This window comes from Varanus komodoensis, unplaced genomic scaffold (genome assembly GCF_004798865.1).
Source record: "Varanus komodoensis strain SLA01 unplaced genomic scaffold, ASM479886v1 scaffold23, whole genome shotgun sequence".
Lineage (NCBI taxonomy): Eukaryota > Metazoa > Chordata > Lepidosauria > Squamata > Varanidae > Varanus > Varanus komodoensis.
In genome coordinates this window covers 17625067-17645949 of record NW_025335627.1, presented here as the reverse complement: position 1 = coordinate 17645949, position 20883 = coordinate 17625067, and the positions used below count along the sequence as shown (strand labels likewise).

The following is a 20883-nucleotide window of genomic DNA, read 5'->3' as shown; positions in this document are numbered from 1 at the left end:
CTGCCTCCCTGAACCTGTTTTCTGAGACCTGATTCCAGATGGTGGACCTACATTCTAGTGGGTAACAAAGCAGATCTTCTAAGTCAGCTGCCGTCTAACTCTGACCTACAGCCTGACCACTGCAGGTTGATCACTGCCAGGAAGTCTAGATTTGATCTGAAGCAGTTGTGCAGCCTCAGAATCAGAGCACCAGCACATAGCAAAATGTCCATGTACTCTCATCCCCAAGCTCTCACGACAAACTGTTCTCAGATCAATCCACAGAATACAGACCAAAGCATGTTACAAGGAGGTAACAGCACATGGCACAAAAGTGCTTGCCAGATGGATCTGCATTTCCAGGTCCAAAAATAGCAAACTTGAGAGAAACGGTCAAGTAGCAAACCTACAACCTCTGCCAAAATACTCCACACCATGCTAATAATTTCCACAACACTGAATATGGTTCAGGGTATCCTGAGCATACCTGTGTGTAGTACGTAATCAGCTTATGCTAAAATGAAACCTCTCCAAGTGCTTGAAGTACGAGGATCAGAAAAACAGTTAATCAACTGCATTACAGAGGTTCCATTTTGACCAATCACTGGCAAGAATGGGGGTGTAGGAGGAAAAGAGAAAAATGGGAGATAATTTTGGAACAAGTCTTCAAAACCACCTGTGTGCAAATGATGGAAATGTTATCCACAAATGCACTGTGCAGAATAACAGACGATTTTTACTACACCAGCACACCCAGCATATGGTTAAATCAGGGTCCTCAATCTAAGGCCCGGAGGCCAGATCCGGCCCACCATGCTCATTTATCCAGCCTGTCATGCTCTTTTGGACCCGCTGTGCCCATGCGCTCGCCTGCTGCTCACCCCACATGCAGGGAGGCAGCAGTTTGCTCGCTCAGAGAAAATGATCTCCAAGCAAGTAAGCCGCTGCCTCATGAGCCTCCCCTGCCCCGCCCCGCCCCGACCTCAGTCCATGCGCCCACATGCACCACTCCCGCCCCCTCATTGGCCCACGTGCATGTGGCAAGTGCCAAGCAACTGTTTTTGCTTGTTCCTGTTTTTTGCACTCTTGCCTGCCATCTCTGCAGCCTGGTGACAACTCATGCACAATACATGATTCTGATTTTACACATAACAATCACCTGTGGTTTAAACAACCCATAAGTTCACAATCCAACAATAAATCATGGGTTCCCTTTCTGGATTGTTCATGATTAACCAGCCATGGCTTTAGTATTTGTATACTGTGACAGCCCAGAATTCATCAATCCATATGACAGGCTAGCACTAGGAGCAAATCCAGACAGATGCACCTAGTGCTGAATTCAGGCATCATGCTAAACCATGGTTTAGGTAGCTATGACTTGCTGAGCGCAGGACGTAAGCCAGGGCTACTAAGCCACTGTACTACACGTGGTCATTCTATTTCTTCCACTTGTCCAAGCATTCAGTCTTGGTGGAACATCTCCAGTAACTTTGCTGATGCTTATGAAGTTAAGATAATGGCTTTAATACCACACTATTAGTATTCAAAACTGAGAAGAGAAGATAGTATTCAAAACTGAGAAGAGACAACAGAACTGAGGAAAGTGACTTAGCGGTTCCTTTGAAAGCAACATTCATATTAGCCTCACAAGAGAAGCTGAGAAAGAGAACAGACATTAGTCAGCTGGACAATTATGGTTATTAGTAATAATATTATTTTGGGAAATACTGTTAATAAAGGATTACAGAGTAAAACAGGAGAGCTCAACACAGATATGATGCAAAAATGGGGGAGGGCTGTATTACCCCAAAACAGACAAGACATGTTTGGCTGCTTAAGGAGACTGTAACACTGGCCGTTTTTTTAAGCAAGCAATTCCCCTTGTGCATACTAAGAGGGCAGTTACTTGAAAGGTCTATACCACATGCTTCCCTGAATGTCTGAAAGCAGACTTTCTAGCTTGATACTCTGAATAAATATACAAATGTAAAGCTCTCTGGAAAGAGACTCTGGACTGGCAAATATACTGGGCTATCTGGATTAAAATTTGTGATCAGTGATAGATTTTGGTGCTTTGGACAAAATACTTTATTTCTTTGCAAGGTTACATCTCTGATCAAAATTAAGAAAAAGACTGGGCAGCATTTAAGACATTATAGAGATGATGATGATGATGCAAAACTAGCATTCAATAGCAAACACCTTTAAAGGAATGAGTGAATATTGCAAAAACTACCTCAGTTTTTCCTTGTAATTATTAACAAATAACTTCTGAGAGCTTTTCCAAATATAAGAAATTATCCTACTGAGAGGTAACAGCAATTCCCAGGAAGAGAAATCCCAGAATAAATATCCCAAGATTGTGGAATCAAATTACACATTTTTAAAGTTTTCCTACTTTACAAACACACACACACGACAAAAGTTGCCCAGGACATTGAACCCCACCCCACACAAGTCACCCTTCCTCACTGGTAAGGAAATTATTTACTGTTTGCAACAGGAGGGAGAATTCTCTCTCTCTCTCTCTCTCTCTCTCTCTGTGCGCGCACGCGTGTATGCACACGCATGTGTTAAAACTGTGATGCATTCTAAGCGTCTGGATTGGCATGAGAGGGACCACAATTCTTTGAGTCGTGGTGGCAGGGGACCTACATTTCTGTGCTCCCCATTCAAGTGCTCACCCCATCTTTATGAGCTTCACTTTTCATGTACACAAATCACAGAACACTTACTGTACACTCTTCTATTCTGCATCACCAATTAAAGTACCTGGCACCAAGCAATATAAATGTGTTGTGGGTCTCTACAAAGCCTTTAGTTCAGAGTAACTTAAGAGCCTCCTGGTCATAAAAACCTGGTGTGAGGAAAGGAATCAGCCAACAGATGAAGCACTCCATGTAACATTTAACAAAATGTATTATAAGAACAGAGCATCCAGTCACCATGTTAAATGAGAACTAAGATGCCTCACAGTTCTTTTGAAGTTTGTATTTCTTTTGAAAACTGGTCTGAAGGTAGTTCTTCAAGGGCTTCCTTTAAAATCCAGAGATTTCTCTACATGAACTGCATGGGGGAGCTATTAAAAAGCTAAACTGGTAAGGATACAGCCTTCTCTTTTATCTACAACTAATTCCACCAAAGAACTCATAGAATTACAAACCAGATCTGAAACAAAGACCATCTAACACCAGCCCTTGGCTGACTGGAGCCCTGGTGCATTGATCCTGCTGCATTAAGCTATATCGCCCGTGGAGAGAATATATGCTGCACTGGACATGACTTCCACATTCCAGGAATGCAACCTAGTTAGCACACACTAACGGCCAAAAGCAACCCTTCTGGTGAAAACTTTTCACATAAAACAGCTTGTATGATTCTTAGTATCCCCAGTGCTTTTGGAAATTGTGGTGTGCAAGCCATTAAATGTAGGAAAGCATGAGAACTGATACGAGGGGCGTTCAATGTATTCTTGGTATCGGGTTGATTTGCTATTGATGTGGGCAATTTAATTATTTCATTAGCTAATGACACTATCTGAGGGTATACATGCAAAATTTCAAATAAGTGTGATCGTTAGTTCCCTAGTAATCCTCAGTGAAAGACAACCATAATGACTGACGCAACAATGTTGAAGAAAATCGAGCACTGCGCTGTGATTAAGTTCCTTACAAAACAAGGAAAAAGTCAAAAAATCATTCACGAAGAGATGGTGGCCATTTACAAGGACTCTGCACCTTCATTATCTACTGTTCAAAAGTGGTCAAGTGAATTTAAAAGGGGCAGCGAAAGCATTGAAGACGACCCTCGCTGGGGCGGGCCCGTTACTGCCACTACAAAAGAAAATGTGAAAAAAATTGAGAAACTTGTATTGGAAGATGACCGAATAAAAACCAAAATGTTAGCAGAGATGACAAACCTATTCATTGGTACCATATTTACTATTTTTCATGACCATCTTAAACTTTCAAAGGTCTGTGCAAGATGGGTGCCACGAATGCTCATGGCACCACTGAAACAAGTGCGAGTCGAGTGCTATAGGGAGTTCGTAGAGCTCAGCGGTAAAGATCCATCAAGTATTTTCGACCAGATTGTTACTGGAGATGAAACTTGGGTTCATCACTGTGACCCTGAAAGTAAGCAGGAGTCCATGCAGTGGCATAAAAAGGGTGCTGACCCTCCGAAGAAATTCAAAGTCACTCCATCGGCCAGAAAAATCATGGCCACAGTGTTTTGGGACTCAAAGGGAATTTTATTGATCGAGTACACGAAAAAGGTGAAACCATAAACACAGCATCTTACGCAATCACTCTGCGTAATTTAAGAGAAGCAATTAAAGAAAAAAGGTGGGGAAAACTGACTGCAGGTGTGTTGCTTCTTCACGACAACGCGCCCATTCACACGGCGTGTGTTTCAAAGGCTGCTGTGCGAGACTGTGGTTTTAAAGAAATAAACCACCCACCCTATAGCCCGGACCTGGCCCCCAGTGACTACTACCTGTTCCCGAATTTAAACAAAGATCTTCATGGAAAGCGATTTTCCGACGATGAAGAGCTCAAGGCGGCAATTAACGCACTTTTTTTTAGACAAGGAGGAAGGGTATTTTTTACAGGGAATTGAAAAGTTAATTTCTAGATGTAATAAGTGTATTGAAGTTATGGGGGATTACATTGAAAAATAAAAATTATTTCAATTGATTATTCCTTTTTCTTCATGCTGATGCTGAGAATACATTGAACGCCCTTTGTAAAAATGAGTAAGAAGAGAACATTCCTATCTTTCCTGAAACACCTTGCTTCCTGGAACCAAGGTCCAAAACTGTCACCTAGGGACTTCAGCTCTGAACATACAATGAACAAAAGGAGCAAGTTTGACAAATGAGACCTGAGCATCCAAGACAAGTACCTGTGTGAGTCCTCTGGTGGGCTTTTAAGTGTGAGCTCTTTGTATAAACCTTCCGGCACCCATTAAACTGACAGCGATGAACTCTCTTCTTGTTTTCCGGGGAAGCATCTGCACCTGCCCCTCCTTGCTCACTGTCGCTGAGTGCACACTTCGTTGTGCTAGCTGGCACTACCACACCAACCTTGACTGAGCTGAGGGTGGATTTCTTTGCCACTAGTTTCAGTGTAACTGTGCCATCCAAGGCAGAGGCAGAGACAGTCTGTGAGGTTTTTACAAGATGGCGACTGAGTTCAGGGGAAGACGGCGGTGTTAGTGAGGTCACTGCGTTGAGTTGCGCCTGGTTAACGGTAGTGAAGCCCTCTGTAGAAGAGCTGGTGGGCTGTAAGCTGAGGCAAGTCTCAGACAGTAGTTTGTCCCGTGAGAGGATAACATCCATGGTGGTGTTTTTGTCACAAGTACTCATGTCTACTGGTAGCAAGAGGTGGTCCAGCCGCTGCATTCTGTCTTCTGCCCCCGGAGCTGAGGAGCTGTGCAGAAAACAGTCCAAGTCATCACCAAAGCTTTCTGAGATCTTCCTGGGCTCCGTCTGCAGATAGCGTTCCAGCTCAAGGCATGTCTGCAGAGACATAAACAGAAACAAGCCATCATTAGATAGTCAAATGAGCAAAAGCTGCTGCTGAGAAACAAAGAGAAAAGCATGACAGCTCCTCTTTGTGGGGATAACATGAAGCCAAGCCAAAACATCAGAAAAGGAAGGAGGCAGAAATTATCCATGGCGCAAAGATTAAGGTTAGTGAAATTTTCCACAAAATAAGAATGGCCAGCATCACTTCTGCACTAATTGCCAAGATTTCTGTAATTTTGAAATATCTGAATTGTTGAGGAGGAAAAAGCTGGATGGAACAGGAAAACGGAAGGCACTTTGCGGTTGTTTAGCAACCAAAGGAGCAACCACTTACAAATCAACCCCCAAATGTTAGGAGAGTGCTCCAGGATCACTTCTGAGTCAATCTCCCAAATATTTGCATAGCTGCAAAGGAAAAGCTGTTTTATTAGCCACCTTGGATACTTTTAGTAGACAGAGAAAGTAAGAAATACTTTAAATAAATACAGATTAAATGTTGTTCCAATCATCCTGGTACAAGATGCACCTTAGGCTGTAAGGAATGCAGCTGACAACAGGCTCAGGCCAGGGCCCAAACCTTTCTCAACTTTTTAAACCCAAAGCAGTCTTGGCAAGCTGCAAGTTCAATAGAAGAACTGTGAGGTGAGGGCCCCATTTAACCCTCTCCCTCTTATCATTCCCCAACTGAAGCCACACTCCCCAAGATGACCTTCTATCCACAAGGATAAAGAGAAAACAAGAACACCAGAACAGCTAAACTAAACAATCCACACTGCTAGAATGACTCAAAATGCTCAGGCCTTAATGTGGCACAGCATCCACCAAAAATCCAAGTCACTGATCCAACAAGGCTGCTTGCCCTGCAAACTTGGGTCATCAGCATCTGCATTTCATTATAAATACACAAGCTGTTTCCATCCCATGTTGCTAGGCCTTCCTTCCATTCTGCAGTTGTGCTCTTTTTGGGCCAGAAACTTAGAAACAGTGAACTTTCTCCCTGCCCCAGTCAGCATTTCAAAAACAAGCTGAACTGGGAGGTAAGCATAACATGTGAACATTTCTGCACTGTAGCAAATATAGGAAGCCTTCGAATCTGTGGGAAAGAACACAAGGTTGAAGATTTCCTGGAATGCAAGCCAGATTGCTTTGGGCCAAAGGCTCATGTGCCTTTTTCAAGCAGACTGGTGCAGGAGGAGCTGCCAAGGCCCCTGCCTGGTGAATGAAAAAGGCATGCGAATGCACGGCCATCAGAGCAGGCAAACGGGGTACATGAAGGCCTGGGTATCTCCATTTATGTGGGTCATCCTTTTATATTTTCTGCCACATGCAAAAAGTTTATCAGAAAACAGGATTTGTTAACACTTAGAAAACTCATGGATAGCCAATGAGCACGATTTTTTTTTTGTCACAAGTTCAAGCAGAATATTTGGGTGGTATTTCCTGTTTGGCACTTGAGTGAAATATTTGCCAGTTTTTGGCCTTGGTTTACTTTCTGCCCCAAAGAAGAAAAAACATTGGCTCACACTTTAAATATAGAGCACAGAATCCATAGGTTAGCTAGAAAGGAGATTTGCATACACATGCACACGCACACACACAAATAGTACCAGTCACAAGAAATCTCTATTGCACGGACATTAAAATGCTGTGCTTGGTCTCCTCACTTCCTGTGGAGAAGATGAGGGGGAGCTGTCCCTTTAAGGCATTGCTCCTCTTATGATGACCATAGTGGTCCTGACAATCTTTGAGCTTCATCATTAATTTTCTATATAGAACAGTTTCTCTGCAAGCCCCCTCTCAGGCAAGGCCTGATGCTTCAGAAACCTATAATTATTCTTGGATCCTACCCCCTGCAGTTCTTGCACCTGTGTCAGTTCAAGATACCAGCTGGTCAAGTCTTGCCTTCTGCCTCTGAAATACAAAACCACCTCATCAAACCCATCTCCCCTTTAAAGGGAAGGAAAGACAGACAAACCAACAGACACACACTAAGCATATGAGCGTGAAAGCAGGGGCAAGCGCATCACCTGCTACATATCACATGTGGCCCACAAAATCATTTCCACTAGCCTGTGGACTAGTGTCAGGATTCAGAGCATGTTAGGCCTTTTCCTCCCCACATTTTTAAGAGCTTACTCCAATTCCTGCTATTCTTCATTCTTATCCCTGTTTGTGTTTGATGGCAGCACTGATATCAAGGGAATTACTCCTATTTTAAAGAAGGGTTTCTGCAGTAAGGAATGAACGTTGGGTGATTCGCTGCTTCCAAAGACCTTACTTATATGTCCTAAAGCCAAATTGTTCCTTAACTATTTCCTAGCAAATGATGCCACTGGTTCTTTGCACTAGTGGTGGTGGAGTGGGGAGGGGTTTCAAACAAGTTTTAGCAAGAAGAAAAACCATTTCACATCAGAGTATGGTATAGCTGAAGCGAAGGACCAGATAGATGGGTACTCTGAAGACTGATGCTGAACAAAGGATACCTGAAGATAAATGATGCAGCACAGCTGCTACAAGAAAAATTGATAGATGTTATTCGTTGCTTGGAGTGATAGACAGGGTTTGAAAAGAACGAAGGCCCTGAAAGAGAGATGAGAATTAGGTTCCTGCATTTCCAAGCTCTGAAAACCCTTCTGAGTTTTCTTAGGGCTGCCTTCCTCTTCTCAAGAGTTGATCCAAAAAAAAGCCTTAAGCAAGTTCACAGAGGACCAAACTGGATGTATTGCTGTTCTCCTTCCTTTTTTTACTCTACAGTAGCAACAGAGGACCAATCCAGATAAGGTACTTTTATGATGTGATCTGGGGGTCCTGCACCAACTCAGAGTAAAAATGAAAAAGATATAGCTGCTAGTTGCAGAGAAGTCTGCTTTGGCCAGAAACACAGTTAAGGGAAACTGATGCAGAACATCCAGTAACACAACATTCACATCAAGTTCTGCTTTAAAAACCTCTAATGAAGGCATCCAAATGCATCTTCCATTGGAAAGATCTTTCTAAAATTTAGTTAGCATTCTCTCTTTGTCATTTGAACCTGTTGGTTCACATCCTTCCCTCTAGAGCAAGAAAAAAATGCTGCATCATCTCTGTGCAGCCTTTTGATAGCAATGAAAGACTGCTATCATCTTATCACTTAATCATCTCTTCTCCACATGAAACACAACCAAACACCTTTGAGATTTCCTGACAGAACCTAAGTTTATAGCTTCCTCATTATCTTCATCTCTCTCTTCCAGACATATTCCAAGTTGTTCATTGTTACACTGCAGTGACCAAACCAGACACAATACTCCAGGTGAGGTGTGGCAAAAGTAAAGCAGACTGGTAGAGTTACATTTTGTGATCTGGACTCTTCACTTCTGTCGATGCAGCCTAGAATTGCTTCAGCCTTTTGAGCTGCCATGCTAGTTCTACTCACACTTGTATCTGTTAAAACACTCTTTCCTTTCCACATGTATGGTTGGTCATCCATCTTGAATCCCACTTGAATCCCACCAAGTTAGCTGTTCTCAGCCTGGTGCCCTCCTGATTTATTATTCCTAATATTCCTTGCTGGGACTGATGAGAACTAAAATCAAAATATCTGGAGGACATCAATTTGGAGAAGGCTGGTCTAAGAGCTGCCAGCTACTCCTCCTCCTAGCATGGTGTCATCTGCAGATCTGATGGGCATCCCCTCTACTCTTTGATCCAAGTTATTTATAAAGGTGTTCAGCAACACTGTCTGGACCCAGACCAGAATCCTGTAGCAGCCTACTTGTCTCTGGGTATGTTCCATTAGACAACTACAATTCCATTCACAACCTCATCATCCAGCCCACATTTTAACATGAATGTCATACAGGATCTTTGTTGAATGCTTCGCCAAAATCAAGATCTATTATGTCTGGATTATTCTCTGATCAACCAGACTACCAAACTCTACCAGTGCTATAAAAAGGAAACAAGGTTAGACTGGCATGACTTGCTCTTGAGAAACTCATGCTGGTTCTTTGTAATTACAGTATTCTTTTCTGAATGCACACAGATGGACTACTTAATTGCTTTTCTACAGACTTTCCAGAGAGTGATGTCAAGCTGACTGGCTGCCTGGATACTCTTCCCCTCTGTTTTGAAAGCAGAATCATTATCCAGCCTACAACCACAGTTCCTTCACCCAGTACAGCTTCATCTCTCTAGCACTACCTTTACTAGGTCCTCCAAGGATGAGACTTTAAGGTGCAGAATGTGATGCCCAGGAACTCAGGCATGGTGCCAGGCAGATCTGGGGGTAAAGCCTCATGGATGGGTCCAGGGAGGCCAGAGATCCCTGTGTCAGTGAGGCTCTTCATCCTCTGCAGCTTTTCTTCCCAGTTTTATAGGAGCTACTCATGATATTCCATCAGGGGAACAGATTTGGGGGCTGGACTCCAGCAGCATGGGTAGCTCCTATAAAGTACCCATAAAGCTCATAAAGTAAACCTGTAATGGATGAAGAGCCCCACTAACACACGGGCTGCCAACCTCCCCCAGATGTAGCAGAGTCTACTCTAAGAGGTGCCCAGAGGGAGCAGACGATGGAAACTGACTCATTGAGAGAAAAGCCAAACAGAAAATATTGTATTTAAATATACATATATACTCCCCACTGTTTCTCCTAGGAATTCAGTGTTGCTAACAAATAACAACTTTAAAAATCTAATAAATGTAAAATATCCTTTCAATTTGCAATAAAACATTAAACATGGAAACATCAAAGCAAGATGAATTTTTTTAAAGGATTAAAATACCTTGTTCATGGCCTTCCTAAAAAAGGAAGGCCTTTACTACGTAGCTTCTGGAAGGTCCACAATGGGTAAGTGACACAAGCCTCCCTTGGGAGGGAGTTCTCAAAAAGACCCATTCCTTTGCAGCAATTGGACTATTCTCTGCAGTTGTCAGGCCAGACAAAAGGACCTCTGAGATTGCCTCAACAGATGGCAGGTCTGTGCAGGGAGAAGAGAAGAACAAGGTGGTGCTCCCTCCTAGTTCCGGTTCAAAAGCCACAGGCCAGCAGATGAATCTGTCTGCAGCATCTTCCATCACGCTGCCTTAAGGGAAACAGAGTGGGCAGCATGGCACACAGCACCTTGCCGGCACCTGCCGCTTGCTCTGAATGCGTCATTCTACCCAAGAGCAGGACCAGCCCAGGTAACTGGCATCCCGCTCCAGTCCTTTGCCCTTTGGGGCTTTAATGGTCATCACCAGGAACCAAATGAGAAGTCAATGAGGCCATTTCAAGGAAGGGTTCTCATGAGCCTTGAAAGCAGCCCATCAACACCCATCCTGCTATATTTACTGGGCTGTTTCTTTGGATGGGTATGTCCCTGTATTTTTTTATTTTTATAAACAAAACAAAAATGGCATTCTTCACACTTCACATCATGGGGATCATCCAAGCATTCTAATACTTCCCTCTTGTTCTGCAGCTGCTCCGCTTTTGGCTCTAGCCCTATTTAACACTCAACCACCTGAGTTCCCTATTAGAAAAAACGATTACAATAATTTATGGTTAATAATAGAAGACTTGCATGGACTCATGCAAAGAGGCAGCTCCCTGGAGATAATATACTGCCTCTGTCTGAAATAAAATAAAAATTGTTTTAAATAAGCCCCACAAAAAGTACTTTCTTAAGCCTCTCTTCCGTAATCCACCTATTACAATGGCTGGAGAAGAGGCAGAAGTAGTCCAGATATATAGAGGGCTTCACATTTGCTTCCCAGTGTACACTTAACAGGGAGCCACCATGGGTCTTGACTTCTTGATGAGTGAACAAATACGATGTGTGTGTTCATACAGCTGTTGGGCACCTGTATGTTTTACATTTCTGCTACACAGTTACAATCATCCTAGGTGTTCATCTAATGTGCTAAGTTGGCTTGACTTAAAAATAAACATTAAGCTGTTAAGAAGCAAAACATCCAGGCACACTTTATGTTCATATATATTCAAGCGCTCATTGATGACCTTCACTGAATGGTAACATGCATTCAAGATCAAGCTCTCTAAGGCAGAGGGAGCCAAACAGTCATGTTTTATGTGATCCCCATGCCAGGCAGGCATGAAGATCCTGCTAAAACCTCAAGTCTAACCTTCAACAAAATTTTTTTGGGAGGCCACTGCACAATTGTCCTTCATCATCTGTAAGAGCAAGACAAGAGACCATCAAAACACACAGGAGCATAATAAAAAAGTACCGGGAATCTGTGCTGCAATATTATGGCTGCAGTTGCGATATCTGATGTTTTTATTAATGCCCGAGGCACTAAGCCAGGCAATTAGAAAAGAATCCCAGTGTTCATTTAAAAAACTTATATTGAGGTTACAAAATAATTTCTGGGAAAAAAACCTCTACACATTTCCCAAAGGCTTGATAGTAGAGAAGCAATTAAAAAGACCCCATAATTCCTTAAGGAGGCATAACACACACACTCACATGAACCCACCTAAATTGGGAATGTCTCAGGAATACTGAAAGAACTGAAGAATTGTGCACAACTCTGTGTGAAAATAAAAGCAAGCTGGTCGAATATTTTAAAAGCTATTTGCTTAAAAAGAAAAAAAAATCACATACAAGGATACCTTAGGCTTCAGTTCCAAAGAGGAAATATCTTTTTCTCCTTCAGGTTTGGCCACTGAGTCGAGTATCCAATACTTTTTTGATTAGTGAATGCTAATTTAATTCCTTCTTCATCAAATGGCACATATTCTCCCATTATGACCACATACACTGACATAGTAGACTGCTGAGTAATTAGCTAAAGTAAAACAAAAAAGTGAAACTTCTCTAAGCAGATACCGAAGGATGATCCTATTTAGATAATATGGACCTATTAAGGCAACTTGTTTTACATGAGTATACAGAAGGAGTTAACTAAGCTGAGAGGAGAGAAATTCTGATGTCCTCATGTTCTTTTCAAGCATTCTTGTGAGGGAAAGTCACCTCTTGCCCTGAAGCAGCATGTCCATATATGTTTGGCTTTTTTACTAATGAAACTGAGAGCATCTTTCTTGCTACCCCAAAAGAGACACTTATTTTCACCTGTCAAATTCTGGAGGAATGGATTTGGACAGGCCTAAATGTTTGAGCTACAGCCCTCTGAACCTAAACGAGGTTCTTTCACTCATCATTGCCAAGTTTTAGATGGAATACTCATGAAGGGTTCCCAACTTCTCCAAAGTAGCCATTCGTTTCAGTTACTAAATGAGGCCAGGATCTGTCTCTCCCCTCCCACAACTCCCCATGAATGACTGTGCTAAGGTTAGGGTCTGGGGTAGTGAATTGCAGAAATCTCATGAGTGTTTCTGTGAATGTGATTATCACTAGGCTTTCTCTATACCAACAGAACCTGAACAAATATCAACAAAAAAAGAACTTAAAAATGGTCCAAGTGGCTTTGAACCTCCTTCCCCCTTTAGGCTAGGTTTATTTTCACCCATCAAATTCTGGAGGAATGGATTTGGGCAGGCCTAAATGTTTGAGCTGCAGCCCTCTGAACCTAAATGAAGTTCTTTCACTCATCATTTTCTGTACTGAATCTCGGGCAGAACACAAAACCTTTCTTCAAGATCCCAGGTCCAACATCCAGTCCTGCAGCTAAAACATTATGGGAGCAAGGCTGAGGAAGGCCTAGGCCTGAAGCCTTGCAGGCCAGCCAATACTGAACCTATTACCTACCCTAGATACATTCCAATCTCATTCCAATATTTGTTTTCTCATTTGTTTTCTCATTGTATCCTCATACAAAAATTAAAACATTCCTATCAAGAAAGAAGTTGGTGATTTTTTTTAAATGGAGAAATACCCCATTACCTCCTTGTGGAGCTAGAATGTCCCAAGGACATCTTCTGTTCTCCTAGTGGTCACTAACATCAGCATTCATAGTTTCTATTCAACCTAGACTTCATTGTTTTAGCAATGGCACCATTAATGCTGAACAGCACAGGAAATTCATGTCCCTAGCATCTTCGAAATCCAAGGCTTACATCCCAAGTGTGGTGTTTCTCCAGCCCTAGATGCCATTGTATTATGGCTCACTGTTCTCAGTTGAGTCAGCAGAGACATGAGCGGGCACCTTCCTCTCAGTCCCACATTCCTCATGGCTTAGTTCTCTAGGAGTTAACACAAGGCTCTTTTCAACTCATTTTCTATGCCTAACGCTTTGATATCTGCAAATTTGTGCAAGAAATTAAAACAGCAGCTACAACAAAGGCATGTAAGCTACTTCTGTTACTTCCAAACTGGAAAATGGTAGAAGATTCCATGGAGCGGGAGGCAGAAAAAGTGAGGCTGAGCAGCCTCACACTAGAACATAGTGGCAACGGCTTGTCACATAATCCCTAACACAAACCCACACCTAGTCACACATTCCTTGGAACTGTCCAAGGCTTTCACAGTTTTCAAGTATTCCACAGAACTTTTCCAATCCCTTATTTCCCATCACCACCTTAAAAAGAAAGCCAGTTGGGCATAAATAATGTGAAACCTCCTCCAGAACTTAACTAGATTCTGAATTACTTGGAGGGGGCAAGCATTGGGTGGTAGGAAACAAATGCAAATGGGTACACATGACTTAGTTCTCAGATTCACCACTTTCAAGCCAAGCAAATGTAAATTTCCTGAGCGTCTTCCCTTGCATATAAGTTTGCATCTGAGACTTGGTGTGTTTTTATAGTCAGGGCCAGATCTACGCACTGGGGCACCTTGGACAGTTGCAAATGTGAACTCTGGGTTGAGTTAGCTCTCACCTCAGCCTTTGGGAAAATGGCATGTGCCAATACTGACATGGAAAGCAGAGGACATGGAAAAGAGAGCTACAGCAGAACAATGGGGGTGGGGGGACTAAATCAAGGATTCCCTCATTCCTAGTCTACTGCAGTGGTTTTCAACCTTCCCACAGCTGGGGACCGGTGAAAGCAGGAAAAGCACCTCAGGGACTGCTGAGGAAGAAATGAAAAGCACCATTCACATAACACAGTTTTCTGTGTATTAGTTCCCAAACCCAATACCAAAAAAAATGACAATTCTCCAAACAACCAGAAACCGAGCAACAAAAAATGCCACCAAAGAACAAAATCCAAAAATAGGCACAGCATGGCTCCCACCAAGCCGTCTCTCCCCTCCCCAGCCCCACCAGCAGCACTGGCACCCCGCTCCTCTGCGAACGTGATGCCAACCCAGTAAGAGGTGGTGGAGCACAGCCAGCCTCCAAGTCAGTTTGCAGTGAGTGGGATGAGGCTCCTGCATGGAATGGCAGGAAATCTTCCGCAGACGAGCACCAGTCCATGGACCAGTGGTTTTCAACCACTTGGTCCACTGAACTCACATACTGGCATTTCCAGAAATGGCAAATTACCCCATTAAATCTACTGATTTTTGTCACTGAAGTGCTTTCTTGTGCCATCCAATGGAAAATATCAAGATTTTAAAATTGTGTTATCAAGATAAAACAAACAGACCATGAACCAAGTAGGCAGAGTTAAGAGTACTTCTTCAGTAACCACATGAACAGATTTGTTATGGGGACTTTTTACTGTCCCAAGATTAATTTAAAGGTGACCTTGCATAGTAAAAGGCACCCAAATTCTATTCATGTCAGATTTTTCTGTCCATGGTGATAAAACAGTGCCACAATTGTTTAAAAATGTGAAAACCCAGAGCTGTGTACATGAACACAAACAAAAGGCAAAATATGTAAGCAAAGAGTCAATTCTCCCTCCCCCACTCCCTTATCTACTTTTCATCTCTGGCCTCATAGTTCATCCAAAGCAAAGAGTTTAGCCAACACATAAGAGCAGTGGCTTTCGTCTGATGAGAAATGCCACCAATGCATTAATTATGCAGGTGTAGTACAATGAACCTCCATTTGCAGTGCCTCAGAGCACATCTTCCATGGCAGCGTGGGCAAAATCTGCTTTCGTCCACAGAAGAAGTATAAGAAGGAATCAGCAGTCAAATCGCATTCAGGTTTGACACTTCCAGCAGTTTGTTAGCTTTACGTTCTCACGTAGCTCACTTTCCTTTGGAAGCACGCAGCCACATGAAAAAAGTTCTCTCTTCAGCTTTGTTATGATTATTGTTATAGTCTCTCAGGGAAACTGTTCTGTTCTGCAAGGTCATGATCAGAAGCTTTCAAATAAAATGCCTTGCACATTCTCTTACACACAGTTGTGTTACTGTTGTTCTGCTCACCTTAACAAGCAGCCTCTCTCCTGTTCCCGTAAGGGCATGTTTATCCACATTCCAGTAGCGGAACACACTAAGTACCTCAAGGGCACCAAATCAGACCTTGTTATATTTGTGTGCTAACCTAAATGCTTGACTGAACACCAGTTTAGTACAGAGCAGTCATGTGGTATAGTCTTCACATAGCTGCACCACTGCAGAATGCCAGTCAGCAAACTATACCGTGTGCCTTTTCTGCATATTTGAAGCCACTTTAAATTAATTCAAGGCAGAACGCAGCTTGAAGACAGCAAGCATGTAGGAAAAACCTATGTTTCTGGAACAGGATCAGAAATTAAACTAATAATGCCACAACATGTCTTTTCAAAAATGTAGCTAGAATGTGTATTTTAAAAGAACACAATATTTGAAATAAAAACAAATACCTAGTGGCAGGAAGCCTGCCTAAAATCAATTCCCTATAGAGAGAAAAGGGCAATGCCACTGCCACTTTACAGGCTCTGCTGAACAGGCAAAGAAGGAAAAAATACATATTTTGGATTGTTAGTTCCCCACAGACTGCTAAGAATTTGCCTGAGGAGGGGTTTGAAGAAATAGTTTGTGTACAGACAATTATATCAGCGACATTTTCCAACGCAGTGGTAGTTACAATGAAAGAAACCAAAATGCACATATAAAAAGCCTGCAAAATACTTAAACCACTGATATACAGAAGTGGAGGCTTTGTTAGACAGGCTCAGTTAAAAGCACAGAGCTTTGTGAAGACCGCTAAAAAGAGAAACATCCAAATGAACTGAAATAGAGTCCTTCCTGGAAAACACATATAGGATTGGACTCAATAGATTGGATTCCATAGTCTAACTTAAGTCCCATGAATTTCAATAGGTCTACTTTAGGTAGGTCTAACATGCGATGCAACCCATGATCTGAAAATATAAAATTTAGAATCAGCATCTGGCACCTTTTTCAGTCTTTAATATCCTAGAATGGAGACTCAGTAGCTCAGACCATTTATGTCGACCACTGGTGACACCCAAGGTGACTTCAAGGTGGTTCTGATGCTCTACTCAGTATCAGAAATTCTTGTACATACAAATAATCTCACAATCATGCAGTCTTCTCTCCTTTCTTCCTCATGCTTCTCTCTGTTCACATAAGGCACCAGCCACCTCACTTGTTTTATAGAAAGTTCTACACCGGCTTTCAAAAATTCACAGTGAAGGTAACATTCATCGCACAAAAAGGGAACAAAATTTCTATTCTGAGATGAATGGTTTCAATTGGAGTCCTGCATTGAGCAGGGGCTTGGATCTGATAGCCACTTCCACCTCTTCCATTCTATGATTCTTAAAAGAACAGGTAACCATTAGCAGTGTTGAAATTAAGAGTTAAAGAGCTGGAAGTGTCATAAATGTGCCCAAAAGGCAAGTGAACAGACACCAGGAATACCTTTCCGGGAAAAGCATTCCACAATTGCAGCCCCACTGCCAAAACTGGGGTCCTCCCCTTCCTGGTAGCAAACTGCCCCACCTCAGTGTGGGGAGGAGACAGGGAATCCTTCAGGTACCTGGTCCAAAGTCTTATCAGACTTTACAAGGTCAAAAAGTCCAGGCCAGGGTCACTTCCATTCAGTCCAGGAAACAGACTGGGAGCCAGTGCAACTGACATATGCTGGCACAAAACGATCATAATAAGTTACAGCTAGTAATGTAGCCACTATCTTAAACTAGCTGCATTCTGAGCTTGGGGTTGCTTATTATTTATCCACAAGTCAAAACACCATGCACCCTGATGGCAGAGAGGACTCATGGATTCACCTTGAACCAGCTTCTTCTGCCTATGATTTGTATGTAGACTCAATGGCTGAGTAAGAGACAAAAGCCAATGTGCTATCTCAGTACAGACTGCCAGGAGCACAGCCAGACAATAAAATGTTTCACATGTATTAAGCACCATTCCTGAAAGCCTTTATGCAATCACTTTCATTTGATCTGCTTTCATGATAGGTGCTTCCAAAATGTTTAGTTAGACCCACCCCTCCCCCACCCCATTTATAAGAAAGGCAGAGAAACTGAATCAGTGTGCACCATTTTGCGCAACTGGTCCCCCCCCCCCAAAAAAAAAGAAAAAAAGAAAAGAAAAGAAAAGAAATATCCACAGATTTAGTAACTGACTCAAAGTTGCTTGCTATCCAGAGAGTGTGGAATCTCTTATGGGCAGCTCTATTAATGCAAGACTATAAAGCTAGATTATCAGCCAACTTTCCTCCTTGTAAATGTTCCGGTAATTATTAAAAATGCACATTTAAAGGGTTAGATAAAGATAAAAACTGGGAAAAATCTTCTACTAACCCAGGGAAATTCATTTCCAACAAACAGAACAAGAATCTACAGGGCCACAGGGAGAGGGGAACATTAATAGCAATTATTTTTCCATTTCGATCTCATTTTTTCCTTTTTTTCCGGCTATTTTAATAGTTGATTTTAGTAGAAATTTTGATTAACATGACCCTATTCTTCGCTTATAATTTTATCCTAATTTTAAATTGTTTATCTAAAAGTTTTTATGTAATGATTTTAATGTGTTGGATTATGTTCCTTTATATTTTTGGATGTTTTGTTAATGTTCTAGAGTTACAGATTTTAAAACTGCTATGTTGTTTTAATTGCTTGTAAACCATTCAGAGCCCAAGTGTGGGCTAATGTAGTACCATAAATTGAAATAATAGCAACCAGTTTTTGCACTGTCACTACAACAGGTAAATATCACACAACTACATTTCTTCATATTGTTACCAATGTATGCACTGATTATCACATGTTCCCGGCAAGATACTTTTGAATAGCTTGCTTGAGTAAGCCTGGAAAACTTCCTTTTTTATAAAGAAGAGCAGCAAAAAAGTGATTTTAGCTGTTTAAAAAATGGATTTTAAGTAAGTAAATAAATGTGTGGAACATGTACCCTAAATATTCAAAGAGATTTAATAGATCAAGGATCTAGTGATTGCAGGAGTATTAACATGAAAACTCAGTTAATTAAAGGAGGGGTCTTCAACAGTTTTGGATCGGGGTCACATTTGGGAATTTGAGAAACTGTGGTGGGCACTGCCACAAAATGCATAAACAGCATTTGCCTGTAATGTCTTATTCTGCAAAACCTTTTGATTCATGTCTATTAGTCCCTGCAACATCACTTTAATGAGGGATTGTCTAATACAGCTACCGTGTTTCCACGAAATTAAGACCTAGTACTATTTTTGGTACTTGCTAAAATATAAGATCTACCCCAAAAATAAGACCTAGCTATGTTTATTCCCAGGGCCAGTGGGGAACATAAAGAGCCTTTTTAAATTTTATTTTTTAACTTAACTTTAACTTAATACACTGTGTGAAGGAAACAAGCTTATGCAGCTCTGCTCCCTCCGCTCCCTGAGGAGGGAGCAGAGCTGCATAAGCCAATGCTTCCTCTATAGCACCGGCTCCTGTCACAGGCGGAGTTATACCAAATGTACATGTATTCATGCTGTTGTACGCATGAATACATGTTGTACGCATTGAAAAATAAAATAAAAAATAAGACCTACTTCGAAAATAAGACCTAGTGTGTTTTTGTGAGCCAAAAACAATATAAGACTGTGTCTTATTTTCAGGGAAACACAGTAATTGGTGGTAGTGCAATACGGATACTGCTTCTTTTAGATGTATGTTTTGACAATGCCTGGTAGTTGCTTCTTTTGGGGAGTAGGTTATTAACACAGATAAATTTTGTACTGGAACAGTCCTTAATATTCACTGATATACATGCTCTTTTAAAATATTTACCTATGTCATAAAAATGTGTTCATGGAAGGATAAATCTATTATTTGTGCTCTTCTGATAACTAAAATACTGATATTACAAATTTAGAAGGATAAATCTCATATAATTCAATGGACTGAGAAACTTACAGCACTTTTGATATAAGAATGGGCAGCATATAGATGCCAACCTCAAACAGGTATTTGGATATTTCATCCAGTTTTGTTAAAGCCAATGTTTCATACATACAGTATATCACAGAAGTGAGTACACCACTCACATTCTGTAAATATTTTATTATATCTGTTCATGTAACAACCCTGAAGAAATGACACTTTGCTACAATGTAAAGTAGTGAGTATACAGCTTGTGTAACAGTGTAAATTTGCTGTCCCCTCAAAATAACTCAACACACAGCCATTAATGTCTAATCTGCTGGCAACAAAAGTGAGTACACCCCTGAGTGAAACTGTCCAAATTGGGCCCAAAGTGTCAATATTTTGTGTGGCTACCATTATTTTCCAGCACTGCCTTAACCCTCTTGGGCATGGAGTTCACCAGAGCTTCACAGGTTGCCACTGGAGTCCTCTTCCACTCCTCCATGACAACATCACGGAGCTGGTGGATGTTAGAGTCCTTGCGCTCCTCCACCTTCTGTTTCAGGATGCCCCACAGATGCTCAATAGGGTTTAGGTCTGGAGACATGCTTGGCCAGTCCATCACCTTTAACTTCAGCTTCTTTAGCAAGGCAGTGGTCGTCCTGGAGGTGTGTTTGGGGTCGTTATCATGTTGGAATACTGCCCTGCGGCCCAGTCTCCGAAGGGAGGGGATCATGTTCTGCTTCAGTATGTCACTGTACATGTTGGCATTCATGGTTCCCTCAATGAACCGTAGCTCCCCAGTGCCAGCAGCACTCATGCAGCCCCAGACCATGACACTCCCACCACCATGCTTGACTGTAGGCAAGACACACTTGTCTTTGTATTCTGCACCTGGTTGTCACCACACACGCTTGACACCATCTGAACCAAATAAGTTTATCTTGGTCTCATCAGACCACAGGACATGGTTCCACTAATCCATGTCCTTAGTCTGCTTGTCTTCAGCAAACTGTTTGCGGGCTTTCTTGTGCATCACCTTTAGAAGAGGCTTCCTTCTGGGATGGCAGCCCTGCAGACCAATTTGATGCAGTGTGCGGAGTATGGTCTAAGCACTGACAGGCTGACCCACCACCCCTTCAACCTCTGCAGCAATGCTGGCAGCACTCATACGTCTATTTCCCAAAGCCAACCTCTGGATATGATGCTGAGCACGTGCACTCAACTTCTTTGGTCGACCATGGCGAGGCCTGTTCCACTCAGAACAGGCCTC

The 20883-nt window shown here is 42.0% G+C and overlaps 1 protein-coding gene across 1 annotated transcript in view; it reads right to left on the bottom strand.

The window, feature by feature from the left end:
- KLF7 (Kruppel like factor 7) overlaps positions 1-20883 on the bottom strand; it is a 91984-nt gene that overhangs the window by 46262 nt on the left and 24839 nt on the right. The window contains exon 2 of the mRNA XM_044432034.1: positions 4888-5503. Within this exon, the coding sequence (XP_044287969.1) occupies positions 4888-5503 (616 nt within the window). The remainder of the gene's footprint in view (positions 1-4887; positions 5504-20883) is intronic.